At 44.7% G+C, this 23275-nt stretch overlaps 2 protein-coding genes across 7 annotated transcripts in view; one reads left to right on the top strand and one right to left on the bottom strand.

Annotated features, from left to right (window-relative positions):
- MLST8 (MTOR associated protein MLST8) overlaps positions 1-23275 on the bottom strand; it is a 97988-nt gene that overhangs the window by 35631 nt on the left and 39082 nt on the right. For 2 of the 4 annotated variants that reach the window (XR_015060841.1, XM_085891599.1), the window contains one exon: positions 21270-23039. The exons of the other annotated variants lie outside the window; for them this stretch is intronic. The gene's annotated coding sequence lies outside the window, so the exon portion shown is untranslated. Of the gene's footprint in view, positions 1-21269; positions 23040-23275 lie in introns of those variants that run through there. 4 annotated transcript variants of the gene reach the window in all.
- ANKH (ANKH inorganic pyrophosphate transport regulator) overlaps positions 1-23275 on the top strand; it is a 70549-nt gene that overhangs the window by 34171 nt on the left and 13103 nt on the right. For all 3 annotated transcript variants that reach the window (XM_085891595.1, XM_085891596.1, XM_085891594.1), the window contains exons 6-9: positions 600-734; positions 2888-2980; positions 7885-7974; positions 21582-21711. In XM_085891595.1, coding sequence (XP_085747721.1) covers positions 600-734; positions 2888-2980; positions 7885-7974; positions 21582-21711 — 448 coding nt within the window. The remainder of the gene's footprint in view (positions 1-599; positions 735-2887; positions 2981-7884; positions 7975-21581; positions 21712-23275) is intronic.

The raw sequence follows: 23275 nt of genomic DNA, 5'->3' as shown, positions 1-23275 counted from the left end.
ACCTCAAAAGTAATTGGTTGCATTCATTGACCTGATATGCAAATCCTGTTCATATTTCAAGTCAATCAGATGAAATTTGAGGATTTCAGAAAATTTTGCTCAAATTGGCCAACCTTTTTGGTCCACTGACTTTACGAAGCTTCAATGTGGGACCATCGCAGGGTCGGTGACATTAATCTCTGAAAAATTAAAGAACGATCGGTTGAGCGGTTTGGGCTGGGGGAGAGCGCGCGCACACGCACATGCCACACATTTATTAGTATAGATAAAAAAGAAAATACGAGCAATACAACCCCTCGCTTCGCTAACGGGAACATTAAGGGGGGGGGGAGAATGAGGGAGAGGAGGGGAAGGATGGAGGGAGGAAAGGGATGGAGGGAGAGAGGATTGAGGATAGGTGGAGTTGCTTTATCCAGGCCTTCAGGCAACAAAAGATGAAAAAAAAAATTGAAATGGGGTGTCAACTTTATCTAAGTACTGTACATAGCACATGTAAAAGGCTGTCACGTGCCGGTGTTTGTTCATTTTTGCAATCTCACAACTGCTATCCCTCCCTTATGGCCTGTGTGAAAGGATGAAATGCTTGTTGGCTTGTATAGGGTGAGGCAACCGTGAGACGCATGCTGAGCTTCTGGTGGCCTCTCGCACTGGCACTCGCCACTCAGCGTATCAGCCGGCCTGTCGTGAATCTATTCGTTTCCCGGGACCTGGCGGGTTCTTCCGAAGCCACAAAGGTTTGAAAGCTGCCTCGGATGCATAATGATCTCATTTATGGCTCGTTTGTCTCACGGTGATCTGATTTCTTCAATATAACTTTTTCATGTCCTTTTTAACATACTTTTTTTTCTGTCTGTAAAAAAAAAAAAAATAAAAAAAAGAAGTGTACAATATGTTAAAATATTTCCTGCATTGTGGGGATGAGTCAAACAGCATTTCAATATGGTTGACAGCCAAAAATGTGCCTTCAACTCCAATGGCATCAAGAAACCCACCCACAGCAGGAAAAAATGAATGAAAGAACAAACAAACAAACCTAGCTCACTGGAACAAGACTTGCCGTTGTTCGACCACTTTCTTATCAACTCAATCGAGTTTGACGCATTTATTGGCAAATTCGCAAACGCTGGCCAACGACCGTTCATGAAATGAAATCTTATTCCTGAGATTCTTTCACAAACGTTGATAATACACATAATTTTGTTGTCACGAGTCATCTTTGTGGCTGCAGCCATCTTGTCTACATCAAATGACGTACAGCAAACCACGGCCTCTGATTGGTTGAGATTCAAATAAGCCAGCCGTCCATTGCTTGCCGCTGATTGAATATCCCACTGCGAAAGGGCTGATTTCGCTCATGTTTCTCAGACAGCTATTCACACTTTTAAAAGTGGTAACATTGATAATTAGCTTTAAAATCACATCATCTTATTTTGTCGGCCTTAATATCGAAGTTCCTGAGTGGGTGCCTCAAAACTGAACGATAATCGCCCCCAGCTCATGGCCTATTGATAAACATCATTGACACGTCTTCATCACTAGAAAATCCGTTGGGATTACTTTGCAGACAACCGTACTTTGTGCAGGATACCTCCGCCTCCTTCCACAATGGCAAGCTGCAGCAGTGTCTTTATATATCTCTATCTCTATCTGTGTGTGTGCTGATCTAGCGAAAATATGCAACTGTTGAATGTACTGAGAACATCTTTTCATGCAAGGAAGAACAAACTTTTTTACTTCAATCCTCTATAATGACCAGCTGGCAAATCCCACAATTTATTTATTTTACAGTCTTTAGAACTCCTGGACCTTACTATCGGCTCTCACCTGTCTTGGGTAGATCAGATCTCCAAGTTGGTCATTGCTTTGGAAATTTCTGCATGACTAAGCTCCACCTCTGCAGTGATCAGCTTGTATCGGTGTACAAATCCTTCATCCAGATACAAATGGGATATTTCTCTCACTTGTGGTCTGATCCTGCTGCTATACCTATCTTGCCTCTGATGTCAAAGGTCTTCTTTGTCATTCAGATGGAATCTCATGGAAAGAGGCTGGCTCGGTCTGCTTATTGCTCACTATTGGCAGGTGTGTGGCCTTTGCAGGATTATGACTGCGCGGAAAGGTGAGAGGGCACGATGAGCAAGACTAGAATAGAGCAGTTCCTTGCCTTCCAAGTCGCACACGTTCTGCACCCGAAACGCCTTTCGTTGTTACCCTTTCCAAGTTTAAAGTTAATCTTTGCCTCCATTCTTTCACACCTCTCTTTTTGACTGGGGTCTATTTTCCTGAGTCTGTTGTCTCAAGCTCTTCCATGCAGGATTTCAAGTCTGCTGCCCACTGTCACCGACCTTATGGTCACTCGCATTTTGACAACTTTACTCTGCCTGCCTTCTTGTTCGCACCCTTCTTCTCTTTAAATTCCTCGACTTGTTTTGTACTGACTTTTTATTGTTGTTCCACTGTTTGAACTTTGTCCCATTATTTAATGATTGATTTCCTCCTGTTCTGCTCTCCCCTGAGCCTCAATACATGTTAAAAATCATAAAACATGAGCCAGCTAATTATTAATGTGAATGGGTGTTCATGATTGAATGATAAGCCAGTTTGAAATGCAGACCAGGGATTATGACTTGCACTTGTATATCATACATTGTGTCTATAATATACTAAGTGCACAAGAAATTCAGTTGTAAATTAAAGCTGTGTACAAATTACTTTAATCCAAATTATAATGTTTTAATCATTGATCCAACGTGATGATTTTGCATCACTTTCTCACATCAGCTGCAGAAACCCTCAAGTGATTGTCAACGATGTCCACAGTGTTGGAATAAGCTTGAAGTTGAAGTGTACTTTTATTTTGATGCACAACAATTTTCATCCCATCCAGGCTGTGGCGATCCTGACTGTGACTTACCCTGTGGGCCATATGCCATATGGTTGGATGAATGAGCTGCGGGCCTTGTACCCGGCATTTCATCAGGTTTGTGATTTTCGTGAATTTGATGTTTGTGTCGCATGATGCTTGATGTGTGATGTTTATCTGGTATGCTTGGATCTGTATGCCAATCATTGTTATCATAATCAACACGCCATACACTGTGTCGAACCTGCCAAAGCAGTTTGTTATTGTTTTTTTTTGTATACAATGTCAGGGCTCATAAAACAGCTAAAAGGATTAGGGTTATGCTGGGTGGTTTTGCCATTGCCCTGGACAAGGGTTAGGATTTTGCTGGGTGGTATTGCTATTGCCTTCCTTATTAGGTCAAGCCAGATTAGATCTATGACCTGCTGCAGGTACCATGCAAACCGGTACTCACCTCTTTCATGGTTGGGTTGTCGGCGACTAAACAGTTTCCTCGACCAGGTTTTCTGGTGAGGAGGGTGTATGGATATGGACACCCAGGAGGATTAAAAACAAAACCTGTCAAAGGGCAGAGAAGCTCCTTGTGAGCCAACGGCCATCCATTTCTAGTGCCCAACTGTGTCTACAGACGTTGTCCTGCAGTTGGGTTACTTCTGTGTTTTTTTTTTTTTTTTTTTTTTTTTTTTTTTAGGAGACTGGTGGCAGGATTTGCACTCTGGCCACTGTAACACACTTCATTCCGCAAAAGCAACAAATGCAACGAAATCTGATAACCCACTCTGGAGGGCAGCAGCACAGGAAGTACTCCCACAGAGGGCAACTCACTAGATGTCGGGATTGGGGCAAAGCCTTCAGGGCCCCCATTCCTTGAGAATAGGAGGTAAACCTCCAGGGTCAGATTGTAGTGGTGTGGTGCGGAGGTGTCGTCCACCAGACGGCTGTATCCTTGGGTTAACCTGAAGCGGTCCCTTCGGGTGGGTGCCTGGAATGTCCTATCCTTAAGAGAGGATGATCACCTGTCTCTGCTATCATCTGAGCTCAAGCGTTTAAACATTGGTATTGCAGCACTCTCTGTGGTTCGGAGACCGGATAGTGGCGAGATCGTGGCGTGTGGTTACATCTACTCCTGGTCTGGTCGCTCTTTTGGTTTCCATGCCAAAGGAGTTGCTGGAAAATGTCATCCACCTATCTGTAGGATAAGATGGGGGCATTGAGATACCTGCAACTTGGTCAACTTCTGCAGTTCTTGATAGCCAACAAAAATGTTTGCTAACGTTGGGCCCAAAGGAGAGCCCATGGCCACCCCATCAATTTGGACGAGCATAATGTTATTAAAGCTAAACTTGACATCTCTTGTAGCCATGTTCATCAATTCCACGAAGACAGATTCAGAAATGGGCGGATGCTCAAGTTCCATGTGATATAGCAAATGTACGCGCATATCGATGGTCTCTGTCAAAGGGACATTTGTAAACAGGCTATCAATGTCAAAAGAACACATTACATTCTCCAAACCAGTAGAACACGTCTCCCTTATGGTATCAGCAAAAGTGAAAATCTTTGATGACGAACCTGGAGACTAACTCGAGCGTTGGTTGCAGTAACTCTCCCGACCATTTTGCTAGCTGATGCTGGGCAGAGCCGACCATGGACAGAATTGGTCTCGGTGGAACATTTTGCTTGTGAATCTTCGGTAGACCGTACATTCTCGGACGAAGAGAGCCGACCGGCTTGATCCTCTTGTAGTATTCCCTTGACAGTTCACCACGTTTATGCAGTTGGAACAATCTCTTACCGATTTCATTCTTCAAGCGTGACGTAAGGTCATGTGTATCCACGCTTCCCAACTGTCGAAACTTGGATTCATCCTGCAGGATAACCATCATTTTGTTCACGTCATCCACCTGGCTTAAAATAACCCCACCAGAGCCTTTGTCAGGTTTACAGATGTGGATTTCAGGGTTTCTTCTTAAATTCTTCATGGCAGTCATGCATTCCCTTTGTGATCTGGCATCCAACGACCTTTCTGACTTCTATTTACAAAGTCGAGCCTTCATTGCCTGATCTGCATAATGTTTACTCAACTGCTCATAAAGAAGCTCAAAGTCTGCAGACTTCCTCTCTTTTAATGTTCTTGTTTCGAATGCTGAGAACAAACTTCTCGGTGTCAGATAGGGTGTAGTCTGACAAATTTAGAACATGCTTAGAAGAATCATGAATGAGAGAACCGAAGGATTGATAAAGAATTGTAGCAAGAACTGTGCTGAACAGTATAATGTGGATGCATTCAAGATGTTGAGTGGAGGATGACGTGTAACACATCTTCAAAAACTAGAAGTGGCATTTATCTATTCTATGGACACTATGTTGTGTTGGCAAAAAGAGTTTGTCCACTTGCTTTGCTTATTTGTGCAAAGAAGAAGAGTAACACGAACTAACTGATCTCCCGATCACAGATATTGATGAGGAGGATTCTGCAACAGCTTTAGGGGCTCCGCCTCAGACTCTGCAACCTCCAATTGGAGAGCTGAACACTGAACAGGCTCCTCCCACCTCCACCGTTGGGAGGTGATGACGCATCAGTCGAACGTCCAATCCAGTGTTTCTCAACCTTTTTTGTCCCACGCCCCACTTTGTTTTTCAAAAAATTTGTACGCCCAACCATGATTGGAGACACTACAGTATATACTGTTGTGGAAATGGCCCTTAGTGTGTTATTAAATATAGGATTAGCCCAGATCGCCCCTTAAATGGATGTTACATGTGTGTCGGGAGATGTAGCAGGCTGTCCAGTGTTCGTGCAGTGGTGGTGTACCAGGAGGCGCCTTGCTTCTTTTTCCTTCCCCTCTCCGAACTAGCCCCGCCCAGCGCTCAGAGTGTCAGTCAGCGAGACGTGTCGGCAGCCAATTGGTGGAGGGCAGCTGCAATCTCGAGCGATGGACCAATCACGGGTCCCCGGGGGAGTGTCCAGAAGAGCGAGTGCCGGGAAGGCAAGGAAGGAACTGCATGAGGTCAGTCTGCCTTCTGCTGGATGAGAGGCTGCTAGAGTCGAGTCTGCGATCTGCTTGATGAGCGACTTGACGGCTGTTCCTCAGCGATGGACCCAGCGTGCAGGTCGTCCCCAGGTTCATCCTGAATCCAACCACGGAGCCTCTGACTGTCTTTGCTCCCGGCACGGCTCGACACGTTTTTCAATCCCGTAGATCCGCCTGCGGAGCCCAACACCCCGATTTGGCCTAATCTGGTGAGCAGGCCAGGCCTGGATTTGAATGCTGGACCTTGTGAAAAGCCAGCTGGAGCACACCGTGGATCTTTCGCTCTTGTGCCGTCGACCTTACGGGGGCTGAACGCGCTGAGGCTGGTGCGTGAGCGGTGCGACAAAAGGACGATGCCGCCATCTTGCCACGCGGCGTGTTCGAGCTTGGGCGCTCAAATCCGTTGACATCGGCTTGTCACGAGCCACAGTCGTGCCTTTGACACTTTTCCTCTCGTCCATCAGTCATCACCAAGTACTGTGTGTCTTGTCTGCATGTTGTCTAAGGTTTATCTCGCTAGGATTCCCTTCAAAACCCGTAATCCGTAGCTCCCTAGTTTAGAGCGGGTTATAGATTAATTATAACGTTCGTGAATGTTTTGCTTGTCGTATTCCCCGATGTGTCCCCAATAAATCTGGCTGATTCATATGAAAGTTGCCGCCTTGAGTTTATTCGTGCCATGCTGAGGAACAATTCGCTCGATTTGTATTTTAAACCAAAATGTTTACGGACTGGCAGACTTCGTTCGGTCTCTGCCAAACCCAGTCTGTAACCGGGGTCTATTTCCCCAACTGGCAAGGCACAGGTGTACTTTGGTATCGTGATCTGAGGCGCGTAACCCGAGACCTGTGCCGAACCAGCCAGCGTTATAACCCCTGAGACGGCGGTGCTGTTAAGTGACGCCGAATTTGGCTGTCAAGAGTGGGGTGCGATTCCCGCCACCGCCGAATCCTTTACAATACTACATATGTATTCAAAAGGCTTCATGAAAAGTTTATTGCAAATTTTATTCAATTGCCACTCACTTCAATGGGAGCCCTGCCCTTGACGCTGGCTGCAGATTTGTTTGATTCGAGGAACCAATTTTGTCAGTTTCAGCCATAAATCACCACGTCTCGTGATTTCCAGTCGATTTCTCTTAGCTTGCAGCAAATCGGTAACAACACTAAATCCACATTCGACTAAATAAGATGATGGAAAATTTATCAACACTTCCCTTGCCAAAGTAGTCGAGTTTGGGTATTTCTTTTCGCCCTCCTCGGACAGCCACATCATGGTTCCTTTGATCTTGAAAAGTTTTCACACTCATCTTGTTGCAACTCGCATAACTCCTCTTGGTATTGCTCTGGTACTTCAGATAAATCCACCAGAAATGGCTGAGTCAACCAAGAAGGGAACTCGTAGCAAAGCTATGAAAGCGGTCATATATTGATTCATTAATTCTGAATCCTCATGCCCCACCAAAATATTGCCACGCCCCACCTTGAAAAACACTGGTCCAATCGGAATTGACTTTGTTGATACGTGTCTGTTCGATTGTTCTTCTTCCTTACCTCATTCACTTTGTGCAAATGTCACCCGAAGAGAGCACAACGAAAAGATTTGTGTTTTTCTTTTCGGTCTGTTTTATGGTAATGTCCTTCAAAATGTCTCTTTTTGTCTATATTGAAGTTTTGAAGCACCAAGCATCTTTTTAATTATTTGAAACTATTTTGGGTAATGGAACGATATTCGCTCGACCCAATAGGCTGTTTGAGCTTGCATTTAGAAGAGCTCATCCCTCTGACATTGCAAAACTGCTACCCAGCTGTATATGACAATAAAGTATACAAATACAAGTTCTTCAATGAACCACAGGCATTTTAGGAGGAATAAAGAGCTTGTGGACTGAAAGTCTTTGTGTGATCTTTCTAACCATTTTGTTGTTGAGCTGTGTATGCAGTGAAGCACACATTAAATTATGATGACATTTTTTTTTTCCTGCAGAGTAACAAAGTATCAACATCTGACAGCATTTGCATCCCAACCATGACCATCAGCAAGTTTTCTCTGTCGTGCATGTTCGCCTCCTTCTGTGTGAGTTCTGCCTTTAACTTGCACTCTGAGTCGTTTCGACTTTCTCACTCCACTTTCAGACCACTGAAGTGAGTTGTGATCTCATTGTTTTGTCATGAGTCTTGACACCTTGAGTCTTATAAGTTCAGAATGCATTTTGTTAAAACTCTTGAGGCATATCTCAAAAAAGAAAAAAAAGGATTCAGACATTGTTTGTCAGGACACTAACAAAATCCCTTCTTGGGCTTAGCGTAACAATGAGCACAAATGTGGAAAGAGTCAGGTGGGGAACGATGCACTAATGTGGAATAAATAGTGTAAAAGCAATGATGAAGGGGAATGGCTGAGCACAACCGGAACACTTAGCCAGGAGAATCCAAAGAAAGTTAAAGATTGTTGCAGAAGGAAAGTAACATCATGTGCATGGTGGGAATGTTTGTGGGATTGACGAGGAATTGAAGCAGGAAGATTTCAATGTCAGCAATAACAGAATACGCTGGTACATGGCTTGATACCATGACAGCAAGAATGGGAATGGGAGGCAGTTGTATGATATGTCAGGATTGTCCAGTTATGGTGGGAATGATTGTGATTTGCAGCTGGTATGGAGTGCAGTGGCACCATGTAAGAATAAGGTCAAGTAATATATGTGGTATGGAAATGTCAACTTGTCAGAATGGAAGGGAAGCACAAAGGGAATGGAATGTAGTTGTGCAATGTTCAGTGCCTATATAGTGGGGCAGATAACAGCAATTTTTGAGAGGAATCGTGCAAATGATGATGCAAGCATCGAATTTGGCACATTTGTTCTCCAGGGGATTCTAATCAAATCTGCCTGATTAACCATTTGAAAAATTAAAAAAAAAAAAAAAGTCATGATCAAGAATCAATGTTGGATGCTGGCTGAGATTGGTGAATGTTTCAGAAACATCATCAAAGACGTTCCAAGTCTGCCATGCAGTTTTCTTCCCTTTACCGCGGAAGGCAGACACGACGTCACATCCAGTGAACGCATGGAAGTATGGGATCCCTCTAGCTTTCTCAGGCCCTATTGCAGAAACTACCTCATGGACTGGAATCCATCACGCCTTGGCTCCTTGGCCAAAGGCAATCCACATGTTCTCACGACCTAGTTCCTATAAGGATGGCAGTACAGATATTGCTATGACTAGTACGCCGTGTCATTAGCCTTAATGACAATGGACTTGCTCCCATCCGTCATTGCATCCCTGGCGTGTACAAATATTCGAGTGTCAGCTTCTTCATGACAACATGGAGACACAGCATCCAGTGACTTCCTTGTGTTGCTAATCTCCTTTTGTGACAATGACTGTGCTTGTCGTCTGTGCTTCACACATCTTTTCCGCAAGGAAGTGGAACAGCTCAGTCTTGTTGCTGTCATCTCGAAGAAAGCTTCTCCAGTTATTTGGGGTCTTACTGGTTCCTGTCACTCTTCTTCTGATTCCTTGCCCTCTTTTTGACCTTGCCTCGGACTTCAGACTTGACTTCTTGTACACATCAAACACGACGTCCACTCTCTCGTACCTGGCACCATAGGATTCCACCTTTGGGATGATGTCTTCTTTAGCATAGTCATCAAATATCTTTGAAGTGCGTGGAGGTAGGGCATTGATAAGTGCTGAGCGATCAATGAAGATTGCATCTCCCCTTGGTTCTCTGTCTGGGATGTTCACTTGCACTTCAAGAATTTCAGCCAACTGTGACTTCAAATTTTTTTGAAGTTGTTTTCTTTTTCTTTCAAAATTTCAATTTTCAAATGGCCAATCGGGCAGATTTGATCAGAAATGCCAAATTTGATGCTTGTATCATAATTTGCGCTATTTTTCTACTATCTACTACACTAATAGAAAGTCCACACCCACTTTTAACATTTTCACCTTTTGTTTCCTCATCTCCTGAAATTAAATTGCATTAAATCAGACTTTAATACAAGAAAATCAGACACAGGTGGAGGCGATTCAGCCCATCATGCCTGCACCACATCAACACCACACTAATTTATCAACACAAGATCCAAAGAAGAAAATGAAAAAAACATTGTCAATGAAGTGTTTTTGTGGGGTTTTCTTTGAATTTTTTTTGTATTCTATTTTCCTCAGGGGAGGGGGCATGTGCTTTAAAAAATAAACACATCAACCACACAACACCCCTTGATGAGACCCCCACCAACAGCACTCTGTACACATGCACACAATCACCCATCAGTGCTCAAGCTTCCGAACAGTCCTGTCAACATCCCCATACCTCCATCTCCACAACTTCCAGGTACCTACCTAATTCTAATTTAAACTTATCTACTGCTTCTACTGCCATGACCTTTCCAGGGAGACCATTCCATGCATTAACTACTCTCTGAGTAAAAGTCCCCTGCCTTCCTACCATCTCAACTCTCCTCTTCTTTACTCTCAGGTGATGGCCCCTGGTCCTATCACTGTCTACTCTGCTGAATAATTAATCTGCACTTATTTTATGGATACCTTATATTATCTTAAACATCTCCATCATATCTCTTCGTAACCGCCTCCTTTATAGTGAATAAAGCCTTGTCTCCTTCAGCCACTCTTCATAGCTGAGTATAGCTGGGCCCGAAATCAATCTAGTACAGTAGCCCTGCGTTGAACCCTGTCTATGGCATCTATATCCTTCCTGAGCTGTGGTGACCAAAACTGCACACAATATTCTCGATGTGGCCCTCACTAAATTCCTGCACAATGTTAACACCACCTCTTTTGATTCATAAATGATCGCCCCCCGAATACAACCGAAAACCCCATTTGCTCTGCCTACAACTGCCTGGCACTGTGCTGCCTGCTTACCTCCCATATCTATTACCACCCCCAGATCCTTCTCCAGTGTGATAGATTCCAAAATTACCCCTTGCATCCTGTAATCTCTATTTTCATTGTTCTTTCCCATCCCCATTCCCAACACCTTACACTTGCTCAGGTTAAATTCCATCTGCCAATCTTTTGCCCAATCTGTGCAAGTATCAATACTTTCCTGAATCTGATCACCACCCCCTCTGCTATCCACCTTACCTCCAAACTTTGTGTCATGTGCAGATTCGGAAAGCCTTTTCTTCACCCCACGATCCAAATAATTGATGTAAATAATGAATAGTTGTGGTCGGAGTACTGATCCCTGAGGTACCCCGTGACTTGCATCCTCAGGTCAGGTCAGGTATGGGAGCATGTGCCAGAACAGCATGTCGCTGCGTCCACTTTCCGCCGGTACTCCAGGGGCCTCCGTCTGGCCATCCCCCAGGCAGATGCCAGGCCCATCCCCATCTCCTTGAGATGATGGTCAACCTGTTGCAACCATGAGGCACGTGGTCGACCCACTGGCCTCCTCCACTCATGAGACTCCCTCGCTGAGAGAATCTGGTGAGCAGGATCAGAGTCAGGAAAACGAGCCACATGTCCATACAGCCGCAACTGACGCTCACGGACTATGCAGGTAACAAATCTCATCCGAGTCTCTCTCAGCAACCACTCGTTGGACACAAAATCCGACCAGTGATAGCCAAGGATTCTCCGGAGACCTGGTACCAAAGGAATTAAGTCTCCGTCTCAGATCCTTGGTCAGAGTCCAAGTCTCGCACCCATAGAGCAAGACTGGAAGTACCAAGGACCTGAAGACTCGGACTTTCGTCCTCCCGCACAGGTACCGGCAGCGCCACACCCCATGATCCAGTGAATCCATGACTCCGCAGGCCCGACCCAGACGTCTATTGACCTCTGACTAACAGCCAGCAGAGACATGAATATCACTGCCAAGGTAAGTGAATCTCTCCACGACCTCAACATCCTCACCACAAACAGACACAGACAGGACAGCAGCATCCAAGATGTCACCGAAAGCCTGGATCTTAGTTTTGACCCAAGAAACCCGTAATCCCAACGGCTCCGACTCCTCATTCAGCACCTCGAGGGCCCCCAAGAGGATATCTAAAGTCTCCGCAAAGATGACTGCATCATCTGCAAAGTCAAGGTCCGAGATCTTGACATTCCCAAATGACGCACCGCAACTTGATCTCTCTGACATCCTCCCTAGAATCCAGTCCATACAAGTGCTGAAAAGTGTGGGGGCAAGTACACATCCCTGACGAACTCCAGTAACAAATGGAAATAAGTCAGAGATGGTACCACCACACTTCACAGCACTCTCAGTACCAGAGTAGAGTTCAGACATCAGATCGATCAGTTTTGGTGGCACCCCACGAAGACCAAGAATCCTCCAGAGGACATCCCGATTCACTGAATCGAACGCTTTACAGAGATCAACATAGGCTGCAAGCAGGCCCTGCCGAAACTCTCGTCTGCGTTCGGTGAGGACACGAAGTGCAAGGATACAGTCAATCGTTGACCTCTTTGGTGTAAAGCCTGACTGCTCTGAACGCTGGTGCTCAAGCAGATGGTGGCGAACCCTATCGAGAATTATCCGAGCAAAGACCTTGCCCGGCACTGAGAGCAGAGTCACCCCTCGGTAGTTGTTGCAGTCTTGGCGATCACCCTTCCCTTTCCAGAGAGGGACAACAAGGCCCCTCTTCCAGTCAGTTGGGATGATGCCTGTGTTCCAGGCAGAGCACAAAACTGCATGCAACGACACGAGTGCAGCATTTCCACCAGCCTTGAGAAGTTCGGCATGGATGCCACAGATCCCTGGAGCTTTGCCCCGTTTCAACTGGTTCACCGCAGCCCGTGTTTCCACAAGCGTAGGTGGACCACAGTTGATTCGAGGGTCAGCAACAGGGATTGTAACACCCTTGACGTCCAACTCGACAGCTGGGGGATCAGCCTGGTACAACCGCTCAAAGTAACCGGCCTAGCGGGCCTTCACTTCAGACTCCTCTGTCAAGAGCCTACCACTCTCTGCTCGAACTGCAGTGCTCCGAGGGATGGGCTTGGATGAACGTAATGCGCGAATTCTCCTGTAAGCGGGACGAGAATCACCTGTCCACAGGTGATGCTCTACCCCTTCACAGATTCCTCACAGCCTGTGGTCAGTTTTGAGGAACTGAGCACTCCGGTAGACCCTGCAGTTCTGGATCATCCTCCAACGACCGTCAATGAGGACATGGTCAATCTCCTTTGCCACACCGCCAGCGTTGGAATACCAAGTTCAGCGATGAGCTTGTGGGCGCTGAAACCATGAACCAGCCACCCTCAGTCCATGACTTCTTGCAAAGTCAAGGAACTTAGTGCTATTCTGGTTCATAGTTCCTGACCCATGGGGACCAACATATGTCTCATAACCGTCCCTATCAGTTCCAGTCGATGCATTGAAATCCCCCAAGACTAGAAGTGTATCTCGTCTGGGGCACTGATCAACCACAGACTCGAGTGTGGCGTAGAATGTGTCCTTCACGGTGAGATCACTCGCCTCAGTCGGAGCATAAACAGAGACCAGGGAAATGACACCTAAGGAGTGACGAATCCTTAATCTCATAATACGCTCGTTGACCGGTGTTACCTCAATTATCATTGGGGTCAGCTTATTGGACACAGCTACAGCAACTCCTTGGGTATGGTAACCATCAGAGCGACCAGACCAATAGTAGGTGTAACCACCCACCATTATCTCGCCGCAATCCGGTCTCCGAACCTCAGAGAGCTGCAATCCCGATGTCCAAACGCTTGAGCTCAGATAACAGACAGGTGATCATCCTCTCTTAGGGATTGGACATTCCAGGCACCCACCCAAAGGGACCGCCTCAGGTTAACCCAAGGAGACCGCCGTCTGGTGGACGACACCTCAGCACCACTCCGACACACTCTCCCGCAATCTGACCCAGGGATGTTACCCAGTGGTTTCCCTCCTATCAAAGATTGGGGGTCCCGAAGGCTTTGCCCCAATCCCGTCATCCGGTGAGCTGCCCTGCGAAGGGAAGCTGCACAGGAGGTACTCCCACGGAGTGGGTTTTCAGATTTTTTTTGCGTTTTTGCGTTTTGCGGAATGAAGGGTTTTACGGTGGCCGGAGTGCAAATCCTGCCACCAACCTCCTAATAAGAAGTGACCCAACTGCAGGAGGACGTCCGCAGACACAGTTGGGCACTAGATATGGATGGCCGTTTGCTCACAAGGAGCTCCTCCGCCCTTTGACAGGTTTTGTTTTTAATCCTGCTGGGTGTCCATATCCAAACACCCTCCTCACCAGAAAACCTGGTGGGGGAGACTGTTTAGTCGCCGACAACCCGACCATGGAACAGGTTAGTACAGGTTTACATGGTACCTGGAGCAGGTCACAGATCGAACCTGACCTTGCATCCTCCTAGCATGACATCCTCCCACTCACAGCCACTCTTTGCTTCCTATCACTAAGCCAGTTTGCAATCCAATTAGCTACCTGAGCAGCCACTCCATAAGCCCTCACTTTGGCTAACAACCTCCGATGTGGTAACTTATCAAATGGCTTCATAAAGTCTAGATATACTATGTCCACTGCATTTCCCTCATCCACCCAATCAGACACTGCTTCATCGGACTCTAAAAGATTTGTTAAACAAGAACTACCTTTGGTAAACCCATGCAGACTACCTTTAATTAGTTTGTATTTATTTAAATGGTTCCTCATCTGGTCCTTAATTAATGTCTCCAACACTTTCCCCACAACTGAAGTCAAACTAACAGGTCTATAGTTTCCCAAATCTTCTCTGGATCCTTTCTTAAATAATGGTGTTACATTTGCTGCTCTCCAATCCTCCGGTACCTGTCCTGACTCCAGGGAACTATTGAAAATGTCCGTTAATATCTCGCTTACCTGCTCAGCCACCTCCCTCAATACTCTCGGGTGTATATTATCTGGCTCTGGAACCTAATCTACTCTTGGATTTCCTCCACTCCAACCTGGATCTTCTGTAAAAGCCCTTCCTCACCTCCTCGATAAATACTCTGAGCTCCTGGCAATTCTCCTGATTGTTCTTGTGTAAAAGTTGAAGAAAATACCTGTTTAATAAGCCTGCCATCTCATTTTCATCACTCACCACTCTCCTGATGCTATTCCTCAATGGGTCCACACTGGTCCTAACCTGTTCTTTTCCCCTGATATACTTAAAGAAAGCCTTGTTATTATGTTTAATATTCTTTGCCATGTCCTCCTCGTACTCTCTTTTGGCTTGCAGAGTTATTTTCTTCACTTGCCTCTGTTTACTCTGACAGTGATTATAAAGGCCCAGTCACACCTTGACGTTTTAGCCAGCGATGGCAACGTATTAAAATTTATGTAAAACGCTGGCTTACATTGAACTTTTGATGTTTTTTTTTTTAAAGATTCGGACGTATTCATAGCGACTTGGTCTTGTGTATAACGCATTGGTAACGGACACAGAACGTTTCGTTGTGTTATAGATAACTTATACCAACGAATGCTGAACCTGTTGTCGGCCTACACAACCTATGCCCAACGATAGTCTAACTTCGGCATAGCACGTTGCACACATCGCCGACGATGTCGTGACGTAGCCTATTAAAAGGCTGACGCACAACGATTCGAATCATAACTGCCGTAGATATGGAAGTGACAACATCGCGGTCACACCTTGGCGATCTTGCCAGCGTATGCCGACCGAAGAAAAATGTGTCTAAAACGTCGGGGCACGTCAAATACGGTTATGAGTAAGTTTGGTATACGTGAGTATAACGCTAAAGTACGCTATCATACGTCGTAGTAAGTAGAGTACGTCAAGAAATTTTAAACATGTTCAAAATTTTTGGACATACTCGGCGTATGACACACGTTCCGCATGCGATGGGGATAAGTTGTACACACGATATGTGGACGCTTACACACGTCCACAAAGGCTACTTATAAGCTACTCATAAGTGGAAACACGTCGTGGTAATGTCTTTTTTACGCGAAACTTATTTCTAACTTATGTTTGATGTGCTTTGAACCAATTCTTTATGTCGTCCCAACACACATCGACGTATGTAGACGTATTCCAATGACGTCTTCCGGTCGACAAAAAAAAATAAATGAACGTGTTTCTAGCTTACAACTAAAGTTTGAAGAACGCTGCAAATAAGTGTCCTGGCCGTGGCCGTGGACGCTGACGCAAGGACGATCCATTATACCGACGTCTTTCAGCCTATGAGTAACTTAAAAGTAACGTCTGTCGACGTGTGGCAACGATCGCGTAACGTGCCAACAATACGTTAATCGTAGGTTAGAAATACGTTTCGGGTACGCTAAACATTACCTCGGCGTGTCTCAACTTATGATGAACTTACAAGTAGCATGTGTTGACGTCTGTCAACGATCGCAGACCGTGCATACAACTTGTGGCCAGCGTAGCGGAACGTGTGAGTCATACGCCGGCATACGTCGTGAAATTTCAAGCATGCAAAAATTTGAGGACAACCGAAAAGTACAACGTTTAAAGCCAGCGTACTACGACGTATGGCAGTATTTTTCAGCGTGCTCTCAATGTTATCAAAACTTACCCATAACGTATTCAACGTGTGCCAGCGTTTTAGAAAAAAAAATTCAAAAATCGGCATACGTTGGCTAAAACGTCAAGGTGTGGCTGGGCCTTAACTCTAACTCCAGTCATGTTATTTTAAATGTAATAAATGCCTTCTGCTTCTCTTAATGACATTCTTTATCTCACTGCTTAAACACTCTGGTCTCTTTCTGCTTCAAGTTTTACACCTCATTGGAATGTACTTACTCTGCATTAATTTGGTCCTTGAAGGTTTCCCATTTCTCTGATGCTGATTGTTTTATTGTTGGAGTCTCCCAATCTACATCCCCCAAGTCTCTCTCCTCACACCCTCTAGGTTTGCCTTCCTGAAATCTAATAGCCTTACCCTGCTATCCTGAACTCTAACAGAGTCTGTGCACACATAATGTTACGATCACTTGCTCCGAAATGCTCCCCAACCTCCACCATATTGGGATCGTTACTTAAAAGGAGGTCCAACACTGCACTCCCCCTCGTGGGCTTATCTACAAACTGGGTTAAAAAGCAATCTTGGAATTAATCAAGGAAATCCTCACCTGCTCTGCCTTTTTCCTGTTCCTGGACACAATCTATCCCTGGCAAGTTAAAATCCCCATCATCAATACTCTTCCCTGACCACATGCCTTTTTGAATTCTTCATGTACTCCTCCTTGCTCCTCTTCCTTCCCACCGGGAGCCCTATAAAAGCATCCTACCAGTATGTTACTGTTTTTACAATCTCTAATCTCCACCACACAATCCTCCACATTAATTCCTTCCATAATATCACCCCTTTCTCTTGATGCAATGCTGTCCTTTACCCAGATTGCTACTCCTCCTCCTATTCTCTCCTTCCCATCACACCGATGCACCTTGTAGCCTTCTAATCCTGTCCTCCAGTTACTCTCCTCCTTAAACCATGTCTCGCTCACCGCAACTATATCGTACTCCACGCTATCCACTTTGGCTTCAAGCTCTTCCATCTTATTATTTAAACTCCCGACATTGGTATAGAATATGTTTAACCTTTCCCTTCCTGAAATTCTATTTTCCTACCTGGTCTTACTCATCACAATTACATCATCCGTTCCTTTCTTAATACCTTCTCCACCCTCCATTGACCTTAAAAAGCCTGAATTCCTTCCTCAACCCCCACTGCAAACCTTGCTGCCCCCTTTCTATTTAACATACGGCCATCATTCTGGAAACAATCCCTTTGTCCCCGAAATGATTCCCACTGCTTCCTAAATGTAAAATCTTCCTCCCTCCACCATTCTTCCAGCCATTGGTTGATGTCTACCACTCTGCTCATAATTTCTATATTGTTTCCTAATCTTGGGAGAATCCCAGAAAACATAACCTCACAACCCTTTGCTTTCAGCCGCTTACCAAATATCCTGTGTCGATTTTTTTTTTTTTTCAAAACCTCTGAGTAAACTTTCCCAACATCATTCGCTCCGTGGTGAACCACAACCAACTTCTTCCTGCCGTGACCCGAGACAATATCGTTTACCCTTCCTTCAATGTCCCCAACTCCTGCTCCTTCAAAACTACACAGAATTCTATGTCTACAATCCTTCCTGCAGAATGACGAATCGACATATTTAATAATCTCATCACCCACAAAAACTGTCTCCCATATCTCATGTCTACCAATTTCTATTGCTGCACATTCACCACTCCCGACACTGCCACTGCCTGCCCCGGCTGCACCGTCACCGCTGCCTGCCCCGGCTGCACCGTCACCGCTGCCTGCCCCCGCTGCACCGTCACCGCTGCCTGCCCCCGCTGCACCGTCACCGCTGCCTGCCCCCGCTGCACCGTCACCGCTGCCTGCCCCCGCTGCACCGTCACCGCTGCCTGCCCCCGCTGCACCGTCACCGCTGCCTGCCCCGGCTGCACCGTCACCGCTGCCTGCCCCTGCTGTTTTTTCCAAGTGATAAATTCTACAAATTTCAGAAAATCAATTAAAAATACAAAACTATAATATCTTGGTTGGATAAGTGTCCACCCCCCTGAGTTAGAACTTGGTGGAAGCACTGGTGACAACAATTACAGCTGTGAGTCTGAGATAGATCTCTACCAACTTTGCACACCTTGATTGGGCAATATTTGCCCATTCTTCTATACAAAACTGTTCAAGCTCAATCAAGTTGCATGGGGAGCGTTAATGGACAGCAATCTTCAAGCCATGCTGCAAACTTTCGATTGGATTTAGGTCGGGGCTCTGATTGTGTCACTCAAAGAGATTTATCCTTTTGTTCCTTAGCCACTCCAATGTATCTTTGGCTGCGTGCGTCGGGTCGTTGTCATGCTGAAAGATGAACATCCGTCCCAATTTCAGCTTTCTTGAAGAGGGCAGCAGGTTTTCCTCTTGGATTTTTCTGTATTTTGCTCCATCCATTTTCCTTTCTATCCTGACAAGTGCCCCAGTTCCTGTTGATGAGAAACATCCTCATAACATGATGCTGCCACCACCATGCATCACAGTAGGGATGGTGTTCTTTGGGTAATGTGTTGTGTTGGGTTTGCGCCAAACGTAACGTTTTGCATTTAGGCCAAAAAGATAAACCTTGGTTTCGTCAGACCACAAAACTTTTTGCTACGTGACTTCAGAATCTCCAGAATAGTTTTTTTGCATACCTCAAATGTGTCTCGATGTGGGCTTTTTGAGTAATGGCTTTCTTCTTGCCACCCGACTGTACAGGCCAGACTTGTGGAGTGCTTGGGATATTGCTGTTACATGCACACAGTGACCAGTCTTTGCCATAAAGGCATGCAGCTCTTTCAAAGTTACCATTGGCCTCTTGGTGGCCTCTGATCAGTCTCCTCTTTGCTTGGTCATCCAGTTTCGAGGGACGGCCTGATCTCGGCAGGGTCGTGGTGGTCCCATACGCCTTCCACTTCTTAATGATAGTCTTGACTGAGCTCCAAAGGATATTCAAGGCCTTTGAAATATTTTATATCCATCCCCTGATCTGTGCCTTTCCACAACTTATCCCAGAGGTCTTTTGAAAGCTCCTTGGTCCTCAAGGTTGAGTCTTTGCTGTGAAATGCACTACCCAGCAGAGGAAATCTACAGAAACAGCTGATTTTATTCTGAAATAATCAGAATCACTGCAATTAAACACAGGAGGAGGCCAATTAACTTGGTGTGTGATTTTGAAGGTGATTGGTTACACCTGAGCTAATTTACAATTGCTATTATAAGGGGGGTGGACACTTATCCAACAAGGATATTCTAGTTTTGTATTTTTAATGAATTTTCTGAAATTTGTAGAATTTGTTTTTTTCACTTGGAAGTTTTGGGTTATGATGTGTAAATAAAGGTGAAAAAAGTCTGTTTAATGCAATTTAATTCCAGGCTATAAGGCAGCAAATGGTGTAACTTTTGAAAGGAGGTGTCGACTTTCTTTCGGCAATGTACATGCCATGGTGTAATCTTGGCAGGAAATGCTGCAACAATTGGTAGCAGTGGTAGTATTAAAGTAAATTGAAATTGTTGTGGTAAGGCTAGGAAATGGCAGTTTGAAATTCAAAACATATTGCTTTATTAAATAGTGCGAGTCATTTGATGAAAATAAATGCTAAAAGTATCACCTGTATTTGACAGCTTCGCGTGACCTTTCTAAAAAATCATTTTGATGAAAACTCGTCGCATATACGCTGACTCGTGTAGGGACCGGTAGCAGAAACAAGGGGTTTCATGTGACATGTTGAGATGAGGTCTACAAAAAGGGTGTAGTATGCTGGGGATTGCTTGCTAAGAAAGAAATTTGATAAAAACCGAGGCCCACACAATACACCAAAACGGTTAAACACCAGTACTGTACTTTAATGCATCGAAGCTCAATACCTTTGATTAAATAAAACGTGTGTGTATATATATATATTTGGCCACATCTCTCAATGGTGAAGAATCACTTTAAAAATTGAAAAATTCTGTTATCTGGATGTGGATTTGGATCTTCACCAAAATTGAATCAATTCTTCCTTGTCACACACCCAACCTGTCCAAGTTTCTGCGGAATCCATCCACAACTTTTTGAGATATCGTTTTTGGTCTGAATCTCTCAAAGTTGAAGAATCACTTAAAAAAAATACAAGTCAGATCCAGATCCGGATCTTCAATAAAATCTAATTGGTTTGTCATTGTCACACACCCAACCTGCCCACAAAATTTCATCCAAATCCGTCCACAACTTTATGAGATCCTGCACACAGACAGACAGACAGACAGACAAACAAGGCAGTAGGTGGACATGGGTAGTCGAATTTAGTCGTTTTTCAGCCGTTACTAGCCAACAAAAGCGTCCATAGCAACGGTTCTTTCTCGCACAACGAGGACGTACCATGAACCTCCCATACCAGTTTCATGTATATCTGACTCGTAGTCTCTGAGATATAACGAACTTTGTTTTTTTTATTGTTTTCGACCAGGGTTCATTCAAAGTCGATCTTCTACGACAGTTTTCATAGGATCCGGCTGGGAATTTTTGACAATATGGCTGAATGTACTGCCCACAGTCGCTCGTGGCCCGATTTTTGATTTTCGAAAAACTTAATTTGAGATTTTTTTTTGAAAATTTCAAAGTCCCGTTGCTAGGCAACGGATGGGTCCATAGCATCGGTTCTCATTGCACACAAGTAGGTCGTGGTATGAACCTACCAACCAAGTTTCATCGAAATCGCCATTGTATTAACGGAGCACTGGACCGAACAGACAGACAAATATATTGACGGAAATACTGATAAGGGTAGACTAGATTGACTACCCAACAGACACACAGGAGTGAAAACATCACCTCTTTCACCTTCGGTGGCGAAGGTAAATATGGGTAAGCTGACTCGATGTACTGAAGAAAATTTAATGGCCCCTTTCATTGATACCAACTCAATACACATGTATTGCATTAAAAATCAATGTGTGCATCTTTGTCCTGTTATTCAATTATTGAAATAGGGTTTAGGAGCATTGTGGCTCTTTAGATATCGTGCTTTTGACCAAATTTGAACAAAATGGCTCTTCTTGTTATTTGGGTTGCCGACCACTGTCCTAGACCATAGCAAGTCTCAAATGTTAGCGATTTGTCATGGAGGTAAAGTCTTGCGCATCACCATCAGAGAAAGATATTTGTGTTTTATTTCTCTTGATTTATCCACCAGCTTTGCTGCGTGCTTTGGTGGACCCCTGGGCTTGGTGAGAAAATCGTCATTCTCGTCTTTGGTGTTGAACCATCTTTTGCCAAGCTTTGTATTGCACCGCTGCACATATTTGCCTTCTTTCCCATCCCAGGTGAGATCAAATGTTGAAAATGTGACTGTTTGGATTTGCCTTCGATATTGCTTTACACTCCAAAAATAATAGTACAAAAGAGTGTCATGAGGGCAATGTGTTGTGGGTTTGTAAGCCCACATGAGGGAAAGGCAGTGGACATAGTATATCTCGACTTTAAGAAGGCATTTGATAGGGCTTGTTCGCCAAAGTGAGGGCTTGTGGAGTGGCTGGTCAGATAGCTAATTGGATTGCAAACTGGCTTCGTGATAGAAAGCAAAGAGTGGCTGGGAGTGGGAGGATGTCTTGCTGGGAGGTTGTAAGTAGTGGGGTACCTCAGGGATCGGTACTCGGACCATTACTATTTATTATTTACATCAACGATTTGGATAATGGGGTAAAGAATATGTTTTCCAAATTTGCAGATGACACAAAGCTTGTGGAGGTAAGGTGGATAGCAGAGGGGATGGTGATCAGATTCAGGAAAGTATTGATACTTGTATGGATTGGGAAAAACATTGGCAGATGGAATTTAACCTGAGCAAGTGTAAGGTGTGGGGATGGGAAAGAACAATGAAAATAGAGATTACATGATGCAAGGGGTAATGTTTGAGCATATCACACAGGAGAAGGATCTGGGGGTGGTAATACATATGGGAGTAAGCAGGCAGCTATAGGTAAAGCAAATCGGGTTTTAGGCTGTTATGTATAAGGAGGGGGATAAATTATAAATCAAGAGGTGGTGTTAACATTGTACAGCAATTTAGTGAGGGCACATCTGGAATATTGTGTGCAGTTTTGGTCACCACAACTCAAAGACATAGATGCCATGGAGAGGGTTCAGCGCAGGGTTACTCGATTGATTCCGGGCCTAGCTAGACTTAGCTAAGAGGAGCGGCTGAAGGAGACAGGGCTTTATACACGAGAAAGGAGGCGGTTACAAGGAGATATGATGGAGTTGCTAAGGATAATGAAAGGTACAGATAAAATAAGTACAGATTAATTATTCAACAGAGAGAGTAAACAATGATAGGACCAGGGGCCATAGCCTGAGAGTAAAGAAGAGGAGAGTTAAGACGGTAGTAAGGCAGGAGACTTTTACTCAGAGTAGTTAATGCATGGAATGGTCTCCCTGGAAAGGTAGCGGCAGCAGAAACAGTGGATACGTTTAAATTGGAATTAGATAGGTACCTGGAAGTGATGGAGATAGAGGGGTATTGCAGGACTTTTCAGTAGTTTGAGCATTGATGGGTGATTGTGTGCATGTGTATGGAGTGCTGTTGGTGGGGGTCTCTTCAAGGGGTGTTGTGTGGTTGATGTTTTTTCAAACCAAGCCCATGCCCCCTCCCCTGGAAGAAAAGAAAAAAGTATCATAAAAATTAATAATAAAAAAATCTACAAAAAACACTTCATTAAAAAAAAAAAAAAACATTTTGCATTTTCTTATTTTGATCTTGTGTTGATAAATTGGTATGGTGTTGATGTGGTGCAGGCATGATGGGCTGAATGGCTGCCACCTGTATCTAGTTTCCTTGTGACACACATCTGTAATTTTGACATCTGCAACCTTGCATCACTGCTGCCA

Source organism: Eptatretus burgeri, chromosome 8 (assembly GCF_056783735.1).
Source record: "Eptatretus burgeri isolate ZD-2024b chromosome 8, Ebu_testis_v1, whole genome shotgun sequence".
In the NCBI taxonomy this organism is placed as follows: Eukaryota; Metazoa; Chordata; class Myxini; order Myxiniformes; family Myxinidae; genus Eptatretus; species Eptatretus burgeri.
Note: the sequence above shows the minus strand (reverse complement) of the source record. Positions and strands in the feature narration are given on the sequence as shown.